The sequence below is a fragment of the Nerophis ophidion genome, linkage group LG19 (genome assembly GCF_033978795.1).
Source record: "Nerophis ophidion isolate RoL-2023_Sa linkage group LG19, RoL_Noph_v1.0, whole genome shotgun sequence".
NCBI lineage: Eukaryota > Metazoa > Chordata > Actinopteri > Syngnathiformes > Syngnathidae > Nerophis > Nerophis ophidion.
In genome coordinates this window covers 21,814,407-21,835,035 of record NC_084629.1, presented here as the reverse complement: position 1 = coordinate 21,835,035, position 20,629 = coordinate 21,814,407, and the positions used below count along the sequence as shown (strand labels likewise).

The 20,629-nt window shown below is 40.6% G+C and overlaps 1 protein-coding gene across 1 annotated transcript in view; it reads right to left on the bottom strand.

The window, feature by feature from the left end:
• Nucleotides 1-666: 666 nt before the first annotated feature.
• parp4 (poly (ADP-ribose) polymerase family, member 4) overlaps nt 667-20,629 on the bottom strand; it is a 102,792-nt gene continuing 82,829 nt past the window's right edge. Inside the window, 6 exon segments of the mRNA XM_061879528.1 lie at nt 667-4,458; nt 4,535-4,664; nt 4,728-4,830; nt 7,061-7,133; nt 18,249-19,069; nt 19,195-19,731. Of these exon segments, the coding sequence (XP_061735512.1) occupies nt 4,233-4,458; nt 4,535-4,664; nt 4,728-4,830; nt 7,061-7,133; nt 18,249-19,069; nt 19,195-19,731 (1,890 nt within the window). The 3' untranslated portion in view covers nt 667-4,232.

Here is a 20,629-nt window from a genome sequence, read left to right as displayed (position 1 = left end):
TTCTCCCAATTCTCTGCTGTATCATCCATGTATCCATTTTGGTATAAACTCAACTCCTGTTTGGAGGAAGAAGAATACTGAGTTGCATCCCAAGAACACCAAGCCTACTGTGAAGCATGGGGGTGGAAACATCATGCTTTGGGGCTGTTTTTCTGCTAAGGGGACAGGACGATTGATCCGTGTTAAGGAAAGAATGAATGGGGCCATGTATCGTGAGATTTTGAGCCAAAACCTCCTTCCATCAGTGAGAGCTTTGAATGGTTGACCAAATACTTATTTTCCACCATGATTTACAAATAAATTCTTTAAAATTCCTACAATGGGAATTTCTGGATTTTTTTTTCATATTCTGTCTCTCACAGTTGAAGTGTACCGATGATGGAAATTACAGACCTTTGTCATCATTTTAAGTGGGAGATCTGCACAATCGGTGGCTGACTAAATGCTTTTTTGCCCCACTGTAATTGTGCCACTGGTACACTAATAAATTCTGTAATTGTTGCCGCTGGTACGATGACAAGGCTTACCCAGTTGGTCCATGCCCATTGTACCTTAGAAATATTCAGTCTACCATTCTAAGATATGATTTGAAAACTATCATGAGTGGCGATTGCATCCCCACACACACACACTTACGTGCACTCCTGCATGAAATGAAAGAAACTCTTCCTCAGGTGTGACCATCTGGTGCAACGCAACAGACGCAGAATATCACGTAAATGTGCTTTAATCAGGGTTAAACCCTGCTTGATAGCGCAAACCCACATGAATATTTCCTCATTGATGAATTTCTAAAACATGACCCATTTTCAAAATGACAGTAAACAATAAGAATATAAATCCATGCACATCAATAAAATGAAAGCAAAACTTATCATTTAAACTGTCTGCCATGAAAACATCGGAACTACATGGAACCTTGGAGTTGAAACGACAGGCCGGAGGCGGGGGAACAAAGGTCACACTGACATGTTACACTTCCTGTCATGTGGTGACATGCTGTCAAATTAAAAGCCTGTCAGCGCCGAAGGCCTCAGAGAGTGAGATTGAGCGACATAAGCTTGCACGGCCACACTGGCTGTCCTCCTTTGTAAGACAGGCATTAGAGTCACATGAAAAGAATTGTGTCAAAATAAAAGCTTAAAAAAAAACAACTGTTTAAGATGGATCAAGAGTAATGTTAAACATGCGTAGATAATCATGTCAAGAAGAAAGTGAAACCTCTTTCCGTGTTAAAACAGTTTTACACATGTGCAAGGTCACACGTGAAAATTCAAACATATCATTGTATTAGGGCTGGGTGATAAAATGATATCAATATATCGCGATGGACACAATCGATGACGATAAAAAATGCCTTCCATTTTTTTGTCTGTTTTTCGTCAGAAGAAAGCGGAGGTTGCGAAGCAAGGTTGGTTCAAGCAACGTAGGAAGTGATCACTGATCTTTGGGAGTGACACGCTAACAGCCAATCAGGTAACAGTATCGACTATGTTTTTGTCATTTCCCTGCCTTCTCTTTTTTGGTGTCTGTTTTTTCTTCAGTCAATTAGTCCCCAGCGAGGCACACCTGCAACAAATCTCTACCCAGTAGTATTTAAGCTCGTCACCGACAGCTGGTCCCTGCCGGTTATTGTCTCCTGCACCTCCCACGTGCAAATGCCTGATTCGCTTCGTCTTGTATGGAATGTTGTCTCTCCTTATTCTTGTAATTCCTCACCTCTTTGTGTTTGCTCCCTAGCCTCCCTGAGATAAAAAGAGGATTTTGTGTTGGACCCTTTGCTTGAGCTCAGTGCGTCCTGGCCTTCTCCCCTGCCGACCACTGAGGGACCTGATTTTGTTAGTTTATTCATGGTGTGCATTTCTGCCCCATCGCCTTTTGTTAGACTTTTTTGGACTCATTAAATTGTTTAATTTTTTGTAATTCAACTTCGCCTCTCGTCTCTGCATCCTGGGGTCACCTCCTTGATCAAATCATAACAGACTACCAAGTTTGGTTGTCCGGTGGTTGATTATTTACATGGAGTGAGAAGAGAAAGTCAAAATGAAGAAATTGTGGATAAAAGAGGAAAAGTCACCTGGACAGTATGGCACTTTTTTTTTTTTTTTTTTTTAAAAGGGACTGTAGTCAGATCACCTGAGCCCTGCTCACCCTTTAGAGCACAGATGTAACTTTTTGGCACTTAGCCTGCAGAAAATAGTTCTTATTAGGTTTCTCTATGTTTACGTTTTCACACTTTGCACTATTTTCTTACACTTTGTGAAGTATTTCTTATATATTCTTTCATTTTAAAAGCTTGCTGTTAAAGTGTTGAATGTGATTTGAATATTTTGTTGACATTTAGTGTTTTCCATGCTTGTGTTGGCATTTCTTTTCTGCCTTGATAGCTGAGGGCATTAAGAGCAAGGTTACATTTCAAATTAAATACATATTTCTCCGGCTCCTTATTTTCCATAGGTCATAAATATATTAATAATGATCGACATCCACCAATATAACAATATTTAAATAATTACAGCATAACAAAAATTCCTTTCCGGAGTTAAATAAGATTAACAGGACTAAATGTTACACAGACGTTAATTCTTAGCACTAAACCTGCAGAAAATAGTTCTTCTCAGCTTTCTCTGTTTACATTTTCACACTTTGCACTATTTACTTGCACTTTATAAGGCATTTCATACATATTCCTTAATTTTAAGCACTTATTGTTAAGTGATCAATGTGATTTTAATATTTTTTTTACATTGTTTGACTGTTTTCCATGCTTGTGTTGACATTTCCTTTCTTCCTTGATAGCTAAGGGCATTATAATCAAAGGAAGGTTTCATTTAAAATTAAAGACATATTTCTCCTACTCCTTATTTTCTATATGTCGTAAAAATATCTATAATGATCGATATTGACACATATAAAAACAATATTTAAATAATTACAGCATAACAAAAATTCCTTTCCGTAGTTAAATAAAAATAACATAAAAAGTAATGTTACACAGGCATTATTTCTTAGCACTAAACCTGCAGAAAATTGTTCTTCTCACGTTTCTTTGTTTACAATTTCACACTTTGCATTATTTTATTACACTTTATGAAGCATTTCTTACATATTCCTTAATCTTATGCGCTTATTGTTAGGTGCTCAATGCGGTTTTACAATTATGTTTACATTGTCTGTTTTCCATGCTTGTGTTGACATTTAATTTCTGCCTTGATAGCTAAGGGCATTATAATCAGAGGAAGGTTACATTTCAAATTAAATACATATTTCTACTGGTCCTTAGTTTCCATAGCTCATAAATGATATCAATAATTATGTTGTCCGATATAAAACCCTGATATCGTGATACAGTTATCAGCCATATCGCCCAGCCTTACTTTGAATATCGAGATGAAAACACCAGAAAATTAACTGTTGCCTATATTAAGGACACATAAAAGTAACTCAAGAGGGTTAACCTTTCTCACACATGATTCTACAACCAGCGGCCACAACATTAGGTACACCCGCACATCTTCTAATACAGTGGTTCTCAAATGGGGGTACGCGTACCCCTGGGGGTACTTGAAGGTATGCCAAGGGGTACGTGAGATTTTTAAAAAATATTCTAAAAATAGCAACAATTCAAAAATCCTTTATAAATAGATTTATTGAATAATACTTCAACAAAATATGAATGTAAGTTCATAAACTGTGAAAATACATGCAACAATGCAATATTCAGTGTTGACAGCTAGATTTTTTGTGGACATGTGCCATAAATATTGATGTTAAACATTTCCTTTTTTTGTGAAGAAATGTTTAGAATTAAGTTCATGAATCCAGATGGATCTCTATTTCAATCCCCAAAGAGGGCACTTTAAGTTTATGATTACTTCTATGTGTAGAAATATTTATTTATAATTGAATCACTTGTTTGTTTGTTTTTTACCAAGTTTTTAGTTATTTTTATATCTTTTTTCGAAATAGTTCAAGAAAGACCACTACAAATAAGCAATATTTTGCACTGTTATACAATTGATGACATAGTGCTGTATTTTACTTATTTATCTATTTTTTGCAACCAAAAATGCTTTGCTCTGATTAGAGGGTACTTGAATTAAAAAGATGTTCACAGGGGGTACATCACTAAAAAAAGGTTGAGAACCACTGTTCTAATAAAATGGAGTACTCCATCTGCCTCTGTAGTGTTGTGCAACTGCGTACCTAATGTTGTGACCCGCCGTACGACCTCAGTGGACGACCAAAGGGGGACACGGGGCGGGAAGGTTCCTTCTCAGCGGCAGGCCGACGAGCGGCGAGAAAGCGGGGAGGACCTCGTAGCCCAGCAGCTGACGCGTGGCGGACTCCCAGGTCAAAGCCATCTCCAGCCGGCTGCAGATGCACGGGTACTGGCGGTCGGCCCAGCGGACCCAGTCCACCGCCTTCTTGACGAGCTGCCAGCGGGGCCACACGCTCCTGCCACCCAAAGCACAGCCTTTTTGACTTCAGAGTGCCAAAAGCAGGCGCCGAAAGGGTGCGACGGCCACTTTACCTGCTGGGGGGTTCCTCCAACGTAAACAGCGTGCGCAGCAGCAGGCCTTCTGGCAGCTTCTCCAACCTCATCAGCTGCAGCACGAGAAGAGTCGCCAGCAGCTTGAGGATGTCAGCGTGGGCCCTCACACCTGCGCAACACCACAGCACGTCACTTGACCGGCTCGGCCTATGGCGGCGCGAGCGTCTCTCACCGAGCGAGCGGATGCCTTTGCTTTTCAGGAAGTCGTTGGTAAGGACGTCCAGGTCGACGCCCACGCACTCGCCCAACTTTGCCGTCACGTCCCAGTAACCGTCCTGCAACACACAAATATCAACAGTGCACCTGCAAATGTAGCATTCGCTGGATGGAATCTTTCTGGACACCTCGGCAGAAACACATCCCATATAAGAAACGCAACTTTACCAAGATAATAACTTCGCGACCTCGCTGAATCCAGAATCTTTCCAAATCCTCTTAATGACTTTCTATCTCAAAAGCGACTAACAACAAATCTAGTACCGTATTTTTAGGGTTATAAGTCGCTCCAGAGTATACGTCCCACCAGCTGAAAATGCATAATGAAGGAAAAAAACATATATACGTCGCACTGGAGTATAAGTCGCATTTTTGAGGGAAATTTATTTGATAAAATCCAACACCAAGAATAGACATTTGAAAGGCAATTTAAAATAAATGAAGAATAGTGAAGAACAGGCTGAATAAGTGTACGTTATATGACACATAAATAACCAACTGAGAAGGTGCCTGGTATGTTGACGTAACATATTATGGTAAGAGTCATTCAAAAAACTATAACATATAGAACATGCTATAACTTTACCAAACGATCTGTCACCCCTAATCAAAGAATCCCATGAAATCTTCTTCCTCGATGTCGCTTCTAAACAACTCTGTCAACTCCAAAAGGTACGCGCCACTTACTCTTGTCGTTTTCTGCTGCATATTTCACTCCGTTCAGCTTGTAATCTGCAGTACATGATCTCCTTTTTGGTGCCATTTTTGTTCAGCCCTTCTCAGTTTTTATAAGTTACCGCCAACGATTAGATGATCCATTTTAATAGCTACGGCAGTAGCATATAGCAGTTAGCATTCCATGACCCACAATGCACTTCTGCCATGAACCTCATCCGCCGAATTCTTATTGGTTGACGTGTGTTTGGCGATTGCTGACGTGTGTGTGACGATTGCTGACATTTTCTTCGTCTCTTCCGCGAATGAGATAAATAATATTATTCGATATTTTACAGTAATGTGTTAATAATTTCACACATAAGTCGCTCCGGAGTATATGTCGCACCCCCGGCGAAACTATGAAAAAAACTGCAACTTATAGTCCGAAAAATACGGTATTTTGTTTTGGGATGTTTGGAAACATGGAAGTGCGTATCACTTTAATGTTCTCAACGTACAAGCAGAGCTGCTGTGAGTCTTTCCTCTCAAGCGGTGAATGTCTGCTGGTAGACATCTTTTACTGAAAAAACATTTCCTTGTACTTTTAAGTGCAATCACAATGTAGTCCATCCCATTCCAGTGTTACAACAGTGTGGCTTTGTAGTAAAAGAGTGTGGGTACTAGACTGGCCTGCCTGAAGTCCAGACCTGTCTCCCATTGAAAATGTGTGGCGCATTATGAAGCGTAAAATACCACAATGGAGACCCCGGACTGTTGAACAACTTAAGCTGTACATCAAGCAAAAATGGGAAATAATTCCACCTGAAAAGCTTCATAAATAGGTCTCCTCAGTTCCCAAACATATACTGAGTGTTGTTAAAAGGAAAGGCCATGTAACACAGTGGTAAAAATGCCCCCATGCCAACTTTTTTGCAATGTGTTGCTGCTTTTAAATTCTAAGTCAATGATTATTTGCAAAAAAATGAAATTTCTCAAATTGAACATTAAACATGTTGTCTTTGCAGTCTATTCAATTGAATACAAGTTGAAAAGGATTTGCAATTCATTGTATTCTATTTTTATTTACCATTTACACAATGTGCCAACTTCACTGGTTTTGGGTTTTGTTGAAAAAATAAGAGTACAACTAAACTAAGAATGAACAGAAACAAATTAATGTACAGTTCTAATCATAATTTGCATTTTCTAGCTCAGACGTCTTCTTTTCTTTAAGTTTAAGGATTGTAATGCCTTGAAGTTGAGGGTTCAACTATTTGCTAATAATACAGGAACCACCTGTTATGCTGTGTCTATTTAAAGAATGAACACGTGACATTGTTCTGACACAATACAGTTAATTTTCTTACACCTGCATCGAATTGCCATGTTTTGAAAAGTATTGTTAGTGAATCGTGTCGTAACCTACGTATTAAGATTCATATTGGATCCCCACTGAAGGTAGAGATGCACCCCTCTAGTAAGTAGAATATTAGTCATTTCCCAACCCTGCCTAAGCATCTGTATGGGTATAAGTGATACCAGGCTCTGCTTTACTTACTCCTGTAGTGTCATATTGCAAAGAAAAGAGGCTGTATCCACCGATGTCAACACGTTGCACGGGTGTGGTCTTACCGCATGTTGCATCTGGAAGAGCCTCGGCCATTTCAACAGGACTGGTTGACCGTCTGCTGACACTTCGGGCCTGCTAAAAACACCAAACAGTGGCATGTGATCAATGCTGATTACACGCACATGTAAACAAATATATTACACTGCTTCAGATGTTTTGCTTATCTATCTGCTTCTACAAAACAGTCTCATCAGAAGCGTGCACCTGAAAGAGGATTCATATGCCCCCATTCGTGGCGGTTTACCTGACACATAGAACGTGACGAATTTAGGGCTTGCACTATCCACTTGAGCTGTCAGGTGGTAGTAGAGTGTTAAATATCTTAAAATGTGTTTTGTGGCAATTCCAATTTGAATCCCTTTCCTACTGAAAGAGAACATCCGACTTTTATACACTTATTTATAGCCTATTGTATCCAAATGATTAGGTACATATTGTTCATAGAATGGTATTTTTGTTCTGTTTTATTTTGTTGTTTATCTATGCATGCAGCAACTGTATGTACACAATATGTATTACATATTGCTCATTGTTTGGTTTTTGCTTTTGTAGCTGTACGTACAAATGGCGTCGCTGAATTGGCATCAGGTCTGTGGTTTTTAATGCATTTTTTGTTCTTTAATGTTTCCCTCATTTTAATGTATTTTTACCTTATTTTTGTGGACTTTTTGAATCTTCACTGCAACCATAGTCTATCCCAGTGGTTCTCAACCTTTTTTCAGTGATGTACCCCTTGTGAACATTTTTTTTAATTTAAGTACCTGCTAATAAGAGCAAAGCATTTTTGGTTGAAAAAAAGAGATGAAGTAAAATACAGCACTATGTCATCAGTTTCTGATTTATTAAATTGTATAACAGTGCAAAAATATTGCTCATTTGTAGTGCTCTTTCTTGAACTATTTGGGAAAAAAAGATTTAAAAATAACTAAAAACTTGTTGAAAAAAAAGTGATTCTATTATAAATAAAGATTTCTACACATAAAAGTTATCAACTTAAAGTGCCCTTTTTGGGAATTGTAATAGAGATCCATCTGGATTCATCAACTGAATTTTAAACATTTCTTTACAAAAAAAGAAATCTATAACATCAATATTTATGGAACATGTCCACAAAAAATCTAGCTGTCCCCACTGAATATTGCATTGTTGCATTTCATTTCACAGTTTATGAACTTACATTCTTATTTTGTTCAAGTATTATTCAATAAATATATTTATAAAGGATTTTTGAAATTTTGCTATTTTTAGAATATTTAAAAAAAATCTCACGTACCCCTTGGCATACCTTCAAGTACCCCCAGGGGTACGCGTACCCCCATTTAAGAACCACTGGTCTATCCTATCGTCTCCTAAGAGAGGTTTTTTTTTTATGTCAAACTCTTTTACAAATGTAGGATCCACTGGCAGTTATTCCACAACACCCCAAAGCCAAACAGGACATATAAGTCCTCCATTTTTAAAGGGTACAAAAACATTTATATCATTTTTTTAACTACCTTTTGCTCAAACTTCTCAATCAACGTCAGCTCTACACAAAACTAGGAAGCATGTAATGTTTTTTTTAATTTTTTTAAACCCTTTGAATTCCTTTTCATCACACTTTTAAATGGGTCTACATTTGCAAAACAGGAGTTATGTTACCAGTTTAAACCTGTGACATTATCTGATGAAAAGGCATTCAACAGAGTAGAAAACAAAATAAATTGGGCTGTCGAAAACAACTAGTTGGCTCATGTGATTAATCACAACCTTCACAGTATTAATCATCTATATATACAGATAAATCACACAATTGATTTCATTATTGAGCTTAACCCTGCAAGGTCACATCAGGTCAAAGCATACGTCAGTGCAAAGATGAGCAAGGTGACTAAATTCAAAATAAACCCAGACGGTACTTTGGATAAAACTTTTACCAGGTTTTGAACAAGTTAAGAATGCACATTCAAGTAACACAATTAGAAAAAATCCTGTTTACATCATGACTCTAAAATTGCATTTGTGTTCAAATATTGGGATCTCTTTTACAGTGCACTTAAGTTATGTACACAATAATGCAAATACTCAAAATGGAAAAGTGTGATTCATCTATAAATAATCTAATATTTTGACAACATGAATTGAATTTTTGAGTCATTTTTGATCAAATGATGTCACACAACAAGCTATATGACTCTGACGTGTACAGTTGCAAAATTAGCTACAACAGTTAGCATGCTACCATTAGAATGTGCCATGTACTGAGTTATAACACTCTAAGGCAGTGGTTCTCCAACTATTTTCACTAAATAGGTGAAAATAGAAAACACTTGGCTCTCCAAGTATCACCATAATGACCAATATTAGAAAATACGGGAGCGAAGTAGGCCCAGGTGTTCATTAAAAACAGGCATAGGCTTGATCTAACACAGGGGTAGGGAACCAAAGGCTCTGGAGCCAGATGCGGCTCTTTTGATGACTGCATCTGGCTCTCAGATAAATCTTAGCTGACATTGCTTAACAGGATAAGTAATGAATAATTCCGCTGGTAATTGTTGTGTTTTGCCATTTGCCTGTCTTTTCCTGTTTCCGCTTCAGTAATTAGTCCCCAGCGAGGCACACCTGCAACAAATCACTACCCAGTACTATTTAAGTTTGTCACCGCCAGCTGTTCCCTGCCGGTCATTGTCTCCTGTACCTTCCACGTGCAAGACGCCCACTTTTCCTCACCAGACTTGGTATGTGGTTTTACCTTACTCCTACTATTCCTCACCTCTTTGTGTTTGCTTCCTAGTCTCCCTGAGGTTGAGAGGATCTTTGTGTTGGATGTTTTGTGCGCCAGTGCACACAGGCTAATTCCCCTGCCTTCCACTGAGTGAGTGACTTGCTAGAGTGTTTTTTTCCCCATGGTGTGCACTTATGCCTCCATCGCCTTTAGTTGTATTTTCGGACTGATTAAATTATTATTTTGTTATAATCCAACCTGGCCTCCCGTCTCTGCATCCTGGGGTCCATTCCTTGATCCGCACATAACAGGTAATCACAGTGTCAAAAATAACGTTCAAAATATAAAACATTCTCATGCATTTTAATCCATCCATCTGGTTTCTACCGCACCTGTTCAAGAAGTAGCATTAATGGTGAGAAGTATTTTATTTATTGTTGTTTGGCTTCAGAATAACAGTGTTATTAAAAAGACTTATTATACTCTAAAAGTATTGGTCCTACTTAAAAATGCATGCATTTAGTTGTATTCAGTCTTTAAAAAAATATTATATGGCTCACACGGAAATACTTTTTAAAATATTTGGCTTGTATGGCTCTCTCAGCCAAAAAGGTTCCCGACCCCTGATCTAACAAGTATTTTTTTGGCCACTGTTATACTGCTTTTGAATATTTAATTAGGTGGTTCTTTGGCGTACCACTAGATGGAGCCCCCTGCTCGGTCCTAAATTAGTGTACATTTGCATAACATTAGCAATGCCACCTCGAAGGTGCGCGCCTGCGCAAATGTGCACTCCACCTGTGTCTTCAACACATGGAAAAAATATATGCAGCGCACAAAATCCAAAATCCAACCCAACACAATGATGTGGTTGTCACGCAGACAATGTCATTAACAGCAAGTTACGTGTGCGTGTTGCTGTTTTGCACGCTAGTTTATAGCAACAAAAGCAGTTAAAATAATTAAATTCTGCATGCTAACTCCTATTTACTACATCTACCCCCAATCTACACAATCAGATGTGAGCTTATTCTAGTGCAGTGGTTTTCAACCTGGGTTCGATCGAACCCTAGGGGTTCGGTGAGTCGGCCTCAGGGGTTCGGCGGAGCCTCAGCCACGCAGGTCAAGGCACACCTCACTCATCTTGTAAATAAAAACTTGTCCCTATCGGCGTATTATGGATACCCCCAAACAAAGTTCCCTCTAATTTTCCATAAGCGTGAGCAAAGGCAAAAACTCCTCGAGCATTCAGTGGAGCACATGTGAGCGACGTTATACGTGCACATGCACTGTGGCCACACCAGCAGCACACCTGTCCCAAACCTCACTAAATAACAAGTTAAATGTTTTATTGTTCTAATCCATACTTGCCAACTTTGAGACCTCCGATTTAGGGAGGTGGTGGTGGGGTTTGCGTGGTTGGGGCAGGAGCTTCATTAAGAGGGGAGGAGTATGTTTACAGTTTTTGATTGATTGATTGAAACTTTTATTATTAGATTGCACAGTTCAGTACACATTCCGTACAATTGACCACTAAATGGTAACACCCGAATAAGTTTTTCAACTTGTTTAAGTAGGGGTCCACGTTAATCAATTCATGGTAAACACAGCTAGAATTCCCCAAGTCAAAATTTTCATATTATATATATATAAAAGAGAAATACTTGAATTTCAATGTTCATTTATTTACACGTATACACACATAACACTCATCTACTCATTGTTGAGTTAAGGGTTGAATTGTCCATCCTTGTTCTATTCTCTCTCTGTCACTATTTTTCTAACCATGCTGAACATGCTGTATATATCTTCCAGTTGTGCACTGCACTCTCTAAAAGCCGTAGATGTTATTGTCACATATGCATGTACAGTAGATGGCAGTATTGTGCTGTTTACGGCAGACAAACTGCTTCACGGTAGACGAAAACGTGACTGCTGTTGTGTGTTGTTACCGCGCTGGGAGGACGTTAATGAAACTGCCTAACAATAAACCCATATAAGAAAACCAAGAACCCACCCTCGATCATTCTACAGTTATAACGTCATTGGGCAGGCACGCTGTTTATATCGTGGGAAAGCGGAAGTGAAAACAGGCTGTCGACACGTCACTCAGGTCCTCATGGAGCTGGAGGGGGCGTGGCCTCCAGCTCTGCCTGAATTTCGGGAGATTTCGGTTCTAATCAAATGACAGCAGTCATTTCCATGAGGTTATATTCTGATGTAAGTGTTTTGGCCCACTTACAATGACAATAACAAAAAATATTGTTTTTTCATGAGCTGTGTACTAGTATTGTATGTCTGGGTGGAAAACAAAGAAAAGGAACAGACTTTGCTGTGAAAATTATGAGAGTGGCACTTGCCAAGGTGAACCCATGCTTATCTGAAGTGGTCCTCAAAGGCAACAGCAGAAGTCACACTGATTTCCAGGTGTGTAATTTGTTGTGATTTAATGCACTGTGTAAGTTTTTTTTATTTGAACAAGGTGATGATTTGTGCATCAGTAAAAACACATAACTTTATCTTGAATTTAAAAAAAATAAACATTTTATTTTTCACTAAAGAAGGGTTTGGTGAATGCGCATACGAAACTTGTGGGATTCGGTACTTCCAACAAGGTTAAGAACCACTGTTCTAGTGTCATGTAAAAATAATGTTAATTTATGAATATTAATAATGAAATGCTGTTACAAGAGCGAGTGGGCAGCACGGTGGAAGAGAGGTGTTAATGCATCTGCCTCACAATACGAAGGTCCAGAGTAGTCCTGAGTTCAATCCCGGGCTCGGTATCTTTCTGAGTGGGGTTTTCATGTTCTCCCCGTGACTGCGTGGGTTCCCTCCGGGTACTCCGGCTCCCTCCCACCTCCAAAGTCATGCACCTGGGGATAGATTGATTGGCAACACTAAATTGGCCCTGGTGTGTGAATGTGAGTGTGAATGTTGTCTATCTCTGTTGGCCCTGCGATGAGGTGCCTTCCGCCCGATTGTAGCTGAGATATGCTCCAGCGACCCCCCGCAACCCCAAAAGGGACAAGCAGTAAAAAATGGATGGATGGATGGTTGTTACAAGATTACATAAATGTTTTTGATTAATTTAAACTTTTATTAGTAGATTGCACAGTTCAGTACATATTATGTACAATTGACCACTAAATGGTAACACCCGAATAAGTTTTTCAACTTGTTTAAGTTGGTAACATAGCACTACCAGCACTATGTTGATACAAACTTTGTATTTACTGTATTTTACAGACAAAACATTGTACACTGTATCCCATGCTTGTGCTATAGCGCACATTTCATTGTGCAAAATGTGAATGCTTTAAAGTTTAAGGTGTGATCTCTAAAAGGAGTACCTGTCTTAAAATTCTTCCACAGCAGGATCCCTACCCAACATTTCGCTCATGAAAAACAATATTTTTTTCATTTTTATTGTCAAGTCGGCCAAATCATGTGTATTATAAATAATATTAGGTAAATGACGGCTGTTAAGGAACCCTCGGGGAGCTTGTCAGACAAATGGAATACTGCATTAGAGGGAACGTTGAACAAAAGTTACTTTACTCATTTAAACCTCTGACATTATCTGATCAAAAGCCTTCAAAGGTGTAAAAATATAAACAAAAATACAAACACTACATGTTTGATATTTTTGTTTAGGACTTAAGTTAATTGAGCAACTTGAGTAAAAAAAATTGAGTCCATCCATCCATCCATCTTCTTCCGCTTAGCCGAGGTCGGGTCGCGGGGGCAACAACCTAAGCAGGGAAACCCAGACTTCCCTTTCCCCAGCCACTTCGTCTAGCTCTTCCCGGGGGATCCCGAGGCGTTCCCAGGCCAGCCGGGAGACATAGTCTTCCCAACGTGTCCTGGGTCTTCCCCGTGGCCTCCTACCAGTTGGACGTGCCCTAAACACCTCCCTAGGGAGGCGTTCGGGTGCCATCCTGACCAGATGCCCGAACCACCTCATCTGGCTCCTCTCGATGTGAAGGAGCAGCGGCTTTACTTTGAGTTCCTCCCGGATGGCAGAGCTTCTCACTCTATCTCTAAGGGAGAGCCCCACCACACGGCAGAGGAAACTCATTTTGGCCGCTTGTACCCGTTATCTTATCCTTTCGGTCATGACCCAAAGCTCATGACCATAGGTGAGGATGGGAACGTAGATCGACCGGTAAATTGAGAGCTTTGCCTTCCGGCTCAGCTCCTTCTTCACCACAACGGATCGGTACAACGTCCGCATTACTGAAGACGCCGCACCGATCCGCCTGTCGATCTCACGATCCACTCTTCCTCACTCGTGAACACAGACTCCCAGTGAGAGTTGCACTCCGCCAATGGGGCAGTGTCCTTGTCCAACCCGGATTCTGTTCAGGGAGAACTTTATGGACAGGAATTGCTAGGCTGGGTTTCATCGGTGTTCCCTGGTGCAACCGTCAGGAAGTGAGGTCTCTGCTTTTTGCAGATGATGTGGTCCTGATGGCTTCATCTGAGCCATCAGGACCACATCATCTGCAAAAAGCAGAGACCTAATCCTGCGGTCACCAAACCGGAACCCCGCCTAGAAATTCTGTCCATAAAAGTTATGAACAGAATCGGTGACAAAGGACAGCCTTGGCGGAGTGCAACTCTCACTGGAAATGTGTTCGACTTACTGCCGGCAATGCGGACCAAGCTCTGGCACTGATCGTACAGGGAGCGGACCGCCACAATAATACAGTCCGATACCCCATACTCTCTGAGCACTCCCCACAGGACTTCCCGAGGGACACGGTCGAATGCCTTATCCAAGTCCACAAAGCACATGTAGACTGGTTGGGAAAACTCCCATGCATCCTCAAGAACCCTGCGGAGAGTATAGAGCTGGTCCACAGTTCCACGACCAGGACGAAAACCACACTGTTCCTCCTGAATCTGAGGTTCGACTATCCGGCGTAGCCTCCTCTCCAGTACACCTGAATAAACCTTACCGGGAAGGCTGAGGAGTAAAAAATTGAGTAAAAAGTTAAAAAAAATTGAGTAAAAAGAAAAAAAAAACATTGAAATCCAAAATGTCTTTACGCTTTTGTTTGATTTTGAAGATAATTACAATCTAATGTCTCCAGAGGGTTAATTTTAACATTGCCTTGCTGAATGACTGGAGATAGAAATCAGCCATTGGCTATAATCTCACATATTTACATTAATAGATTTAGCAATGCACCCCTTACTGCCCCTCCCCTCCCCTCCACTTCTCCTGTCCTCACACCTCCCCTGACCATCCATCTACAAACTCCTTCACTGTTGCCTGACACTGCTGTTTCTTACCTCCCCACTTCCACTCCCACGGAAAAAGTCAGCCCGGTGTGTCTGAGATCTGGTCATGTGAGACAACAACTGGAGAGACTCAACCTAGCCAAGTCAGGAGGCCCTGACCGAGTCAACCCTTGGGTCCTTAGGACTTGTGCTGCTCAGCTAACTGATATACTGCACTTTAACTTCAACCCGAGTCTGAAGTTAGAACGGATACCAGCACTAGGGAAAACATCCTGCATAGTGCCGGTGCCCAAGAAGCCCATCCTATCGGGCTTGAATGACTTCAGACCGGTTGCCCTGACGTCTCTAGTCATGAAGGTCTTCGAGAAATTTGTGCTGGATCCTTCCCTGGACTCTCTACAGGAGTGGATGATGCTGTTATCTACCTGCTTCATCGTGCTCACTCTCACCTGGATGGTGGAAGGGGCACTGTTAGGATCATGTTCTTTGATTTCTCCAGTGCCTTTAAAACCATTCAGCCAATTGTGATGAGTGACATGTTGCTCAGGATGAGTGTCAGTTCATCCATTGCCTCCTGGATCACTGATTACTTGTCTGACAGGCCCCAGTTTGTGCGACTGTGGAGCTCCCTGTCTGCCTGAGACCAATAGGTCTCAGGCAAATCATCTGATCCTTAATGTGGAAAAGACCAAGGAGCTGGTCATCGACTTCAAGAAGATAATGACCCCTGTGGAGCTCATCAAGATCCAGCGCCGGGAGGTGGGACTAGTGGGGCAGTACAAGTACCTGGGAGTCCACCTAAACAGCAGACTCGACTGGAAAAACAACAGCAAAACTGTTTACAAGAAGGGCATAAGCAGACTCTTTTACCTGAGGAAACTTAGGTCCCTTAATGTGTACAGCAAGCTGTTTGAGATATTTTATCAGTCTGTTGTGGCCAGTGCCCTCCACTTCGCAGTGGTTTGTAGAGGGAGCAGCACCAGCAAAAGTGACTTAAACCGGATTGACAAACTCATCCGGAACTATCGGCACGCAGTTGGAGGGATTTGTGTCAGTGACAGACAAGAGGACACTGGACAAACTGCTCGCCATCATGGACAATTCTGCCCACCCACTCCACCAGAAAATTGAGGGACAGCGGAGCTCATACTCCAACAGGCTCCTTCAGTTTCGTTCCCACAGTGTTCGCTTCAAGAACTCCTTCATTCCACACTCGATCCAGCTATATAATCACTCGCCATAAAGCAATGGAGGATCTCTGTCTATTACCTGACCGCTTCTTTGTTAGCTACCTCTCTTTGTTTACAATGTCTATTTTTTGCTGGATCTACTCTTTATTTTATGCTGCAGCTGTTACATAAACTGCAATATTGTACATGGTAATTGTTATATTGTATATCCATCCATCCATCCATTTTCTACCACTTGTATAAATTATACAAACATATAATACTGTATAACGGTCGAAAATGGATGGATGGATATCAGTATATATCTTATACTGTATATATTATATGTAAATATTACATATATGTTATATTTTATATTGCTACTGCGGTACATTGTAAGTGTACTTTATACCTGCATTATCCTTTCCATTCTTACACTTTCCATCCTTTGTAACTGAGCTACTATGTGGAACAATTTCCCTTGTGGATCATTAAAGTTTGTCAAATTCTAAGTCTAAATCTAATATGTACTGTTCCTTTTCTATGATGTAACCATAGGAAAATTTCACATCAAGGTTATTGTCACCAAAATTATCACAGTAATCATTACTATCACATTGTAGAATCTGCTCAAAAAGCATTTAAAACCTAGTTATACAAAAAAATTTAAAATAAATAAATAGATTGCCAGACAATATACTTTCTTTGCAGAATACTCTGTATATTAATATGGTTAAATCTACTTAAAAGCTGTATTATTTTTATTTAAGAGTTTAAATATGTTTATTTTCTCCCGTTTTAATTTGTAAAGGTTTTAGTGGTTTTTAATGATAAAGAAAAAAACGAGTGTTGGGTGCGTCACGTCCGGTTTATGTGATGTCACCTGAATTCACTTCCTGTTGTCATGTTGCTTCGAGTACTGCTTGATCTCTCTGTTCTAAGAAAACACAGCTTGTAGGTGTAAAGTGCAAACTTGACTATATCAGTTGTTCACATAAGTTTAGATATGGCAATGTCATCTTTTAATGGAGAAAGACGTTAATGTCTCTTGTTTTCATGTTAGCATTTAAGCGAGCGTGTGCTACCTTGCTTCTCCAGTAAATGAGCGGTGTCACGGGTCTGTGACTTTCTCAAAGAGTTATCAGTCATGGTCTTATGATAATTTGAATTTACACGGGTAATACTAACCGTGGGAGGTTTTACCGCGGATTATAAGTACATCCCTGCATGTGACACACATTTGTACATTGTCAATGTGGGATTACGGCGCTGATATTACCTCCTTTAGACTCTTTTTAGATACATTACTGGCCTGACACGTTTCTAGAAAGCATCCTAGCAGGCAAAGGATATTGAAACGTTGATTATACTGACTTTGAAACAACGTTGCAAAATAGTTGTATTTGTAAATTGAGACAAGGTAGGTGTCTAACGTTGAATCCACAGTGTTGGTTGGGAAATGACCAAATTTCAATGGTAAAATCGACGTCACAAGTTGACATTGAATAAACGTCATCAGAAAGCATGTTGTTTCAACGTTATGTTTGAGTTGTAGAATATTGGTTGGGAAATTACCATATTTCAATGGTCTAATCAACGTCAGAACCCAACATTGATTAAAAGTTGTCATGAAGTATGTTGTTTCAACGTTGTATTTGTGTTGTAGAATATTGGTTGGAAAAAGACCACATTTCAATGGTCAAATAAACGTCAGAACCCAACATTGATAAAATGTTGTCGAAAAACATGTTGTTTTAACATTGTATTTGTATTGTAAAATATTGGATGGAAAATTACCAAATTTCAAAGGTCAGATCAACGCCACATCTTGACATTGAATAAACGAAGTTAAAAAGCATGTTGTTTCAACATTGTATTTGTATTGTAAAATATTGGTTGGGAAATTACCAAAATTCAATGGTCAAATCAACATCACAACCTGGCATTGAATAACGTTGTTAAAAAGCATGTTGTTTCAACGTTAGGTTTGAGTTGCTCAACGTCAGTTAAACAAGTTCTCAATGTTGTTTTAATGTCTTGTGCCAGCTGGGTTCTTTGGACACTTACCTAAACTGACGAGGTGTTTCCTCCAAAACGATGTCGAGTGCCTCCTGGCCCATGGAAGAAAAATCAACTGGTGACGACTTAGCCAATTGAATTGAAATAATGCCTCGATTTTTTTGCTGGCCGAGCTCTGGGAGAGATTCTGCTTGTGAACCACACAGGAATAGTGGTGTGGGTGACTCTTCAACCACAACAGAATCTTGCATTACGTCAATCAAACCCCCAAAAAGTGTGTCGATAGTAGGAGGCGATGCTACTTCGCTGGATGGAGCTGATTTGGCTGGTAAAGAACACTCCTCTGATACAAAATCTTTATCTTCTGTGGGAAGATGCTCTTGTGAGAGCGCTTTAAACATTCTGCTACTGGGTTGAACGCCTCTACTAACGGCAAATTTTGGTGGGGCCAAAGATTGCAGAGAGCCAAAACCCGTAAATGGCTTAAACATCTTATCCACTTTTCTCCCTTGCTTTTGCTGTATGTTGCCCACCGAAAGAGGAGAAGAAGAAGCATCAGCATACTGACGCCTGGTTCTAAAAGGAGGACGAGGTGGAGGTGGAGGAGCATCAGAAGATGGATGGATGGGCGTAGGTGGAGGTGGCATGCCAATTGGAGGTTGGTCAACATTTGCATTGTTGGCTCCAGTCGAAAGGGATGCCTGGAAGGATGGACAGATGGGTGGAGGAGCAGAGGACATGCTGATTTGTGGTTGGTTAACATTTCCTCTTCCAGGTCCACGAAAAGGAAAAGGAGAAACAGCCCCTGACTGTTCCTGCTGGATAGCGTAAGAGCGCCAAAATCCATCCATATCAGCAAGGAGAGGAGCCTGAAACGACAGGTGAGGTGTTATTATGATTTGTTTGCTTTTTATTGTTTTCATTTTGGTAGTGGAAGGGGGATGCCAGCTTTTTCGAGATCGCTCGCATCTTTGCCCCCGAAAGAAAAACCTACCGGTGATGAATTCTCCAATTGGTTTGTAGACATGGCCTTTAGTCGATTTTTAGGCTGCCTGGACTGTTGAGGAAATCCTTCGTATTTACCACACGGGACTAGTGGTGTGGACGACTGTGCAACGACACCAGGACTTTGGATCATGTAACATGAACGCCTAAAAAGTGTACCGGTCTCAGGAGTCGATGCTATGTTGCGGGGTGGGACTGGTCTGGCTGGTGAGCCAGACCTTGAAAGATACTGACGCCAGATTTTAAGAGAAGGTGCATCAGAAGGTGCATGGATGGGCGGAGGTGGAGGTGGCATGCCAATTGGAAGTTGGTGTACATTTTCTTCAATGGCTCCCGTTGGAAGGATGGACAGATCGGTTGAGGAGCAGAGGACATGCTGATTTGTGGACATGCTGATTTGTGGTCGGTTAACATTTGCTCCTTCAGATCTATGAAAAAGAAAAGGAGAAACAGCCTCTGACTGTTCCTGCTGGATATATCCCCTGTAAGAGCCGCAAAATCTATCCATATCAGCAAGGAGAGGAGCCTGAAACGACAGGTGGGGTGTTATTGTGATTTGTTTGCTTTTTATTGTTTTCATTTTATTGGTGCACTTCAGGTATATTTAACTGGCGGCCCGGGGGACAAAATCCGCCCATGCACCCTGAACTCAGTTCAATACTTGGGAGGCAAACAGATTTGCAGCAAATTCCTAAGAACACTTGAGTGCCCCTGTTGTTTAGAGCAGTGTTTTTCAACCTTTTTTGAGGCAGGGCACATTTTTTCCGTTGAAAAAATCTGGAGGCACACCACCAGCAGAAATAATTAAAAAAACAAACTCAGTTGACAGTAAAAAGTCATCGCAAATGTTGGATATGACTTTAAATCATAACCAAGCATGGATCACTATAGTTCTTGTCTCAAAACCTGTCACATCACAGGTTTACCCGCACTCTTTTACAATGAAGCCACGCTGTTGTAACACGTGGCTTGGCATTGTCTTGTTGAAATAAGCAGGGGCGTCCATGATAACGTTGCTTGGATGGCAACATATGTTGCTCCAAAACCTGTATGTACCTTTCAGCATTGATGGTGCCTTCACAGATGTGTAAGTTACCCATGCCTTGGGCACTAATGCACCCCCATACCATCACAGAAGCTGGCTTTTCAACTTTGCGCCTATAACAATCCGGATGTTTTTTTTCCTCTTTGTTCAGGAAGACACAGTTTCCAAAAACAATTTGAAATGTGGTCTCGTAAGACCACAGAACACTTTTCCAATTTGCATGAGTCCATTTTAGATGATCTCGGGCCCAGAGAAGCCGGCAGCGTTTCTGGATGTTGTTGATAAATGGCTTTCGCTTTGCATAGTAGAGATTTAATTTGCACTTACAGATGTAGCGACCAAATGTATTTAGTGACAGTGGTTTTCTGAAGTGTTCCTG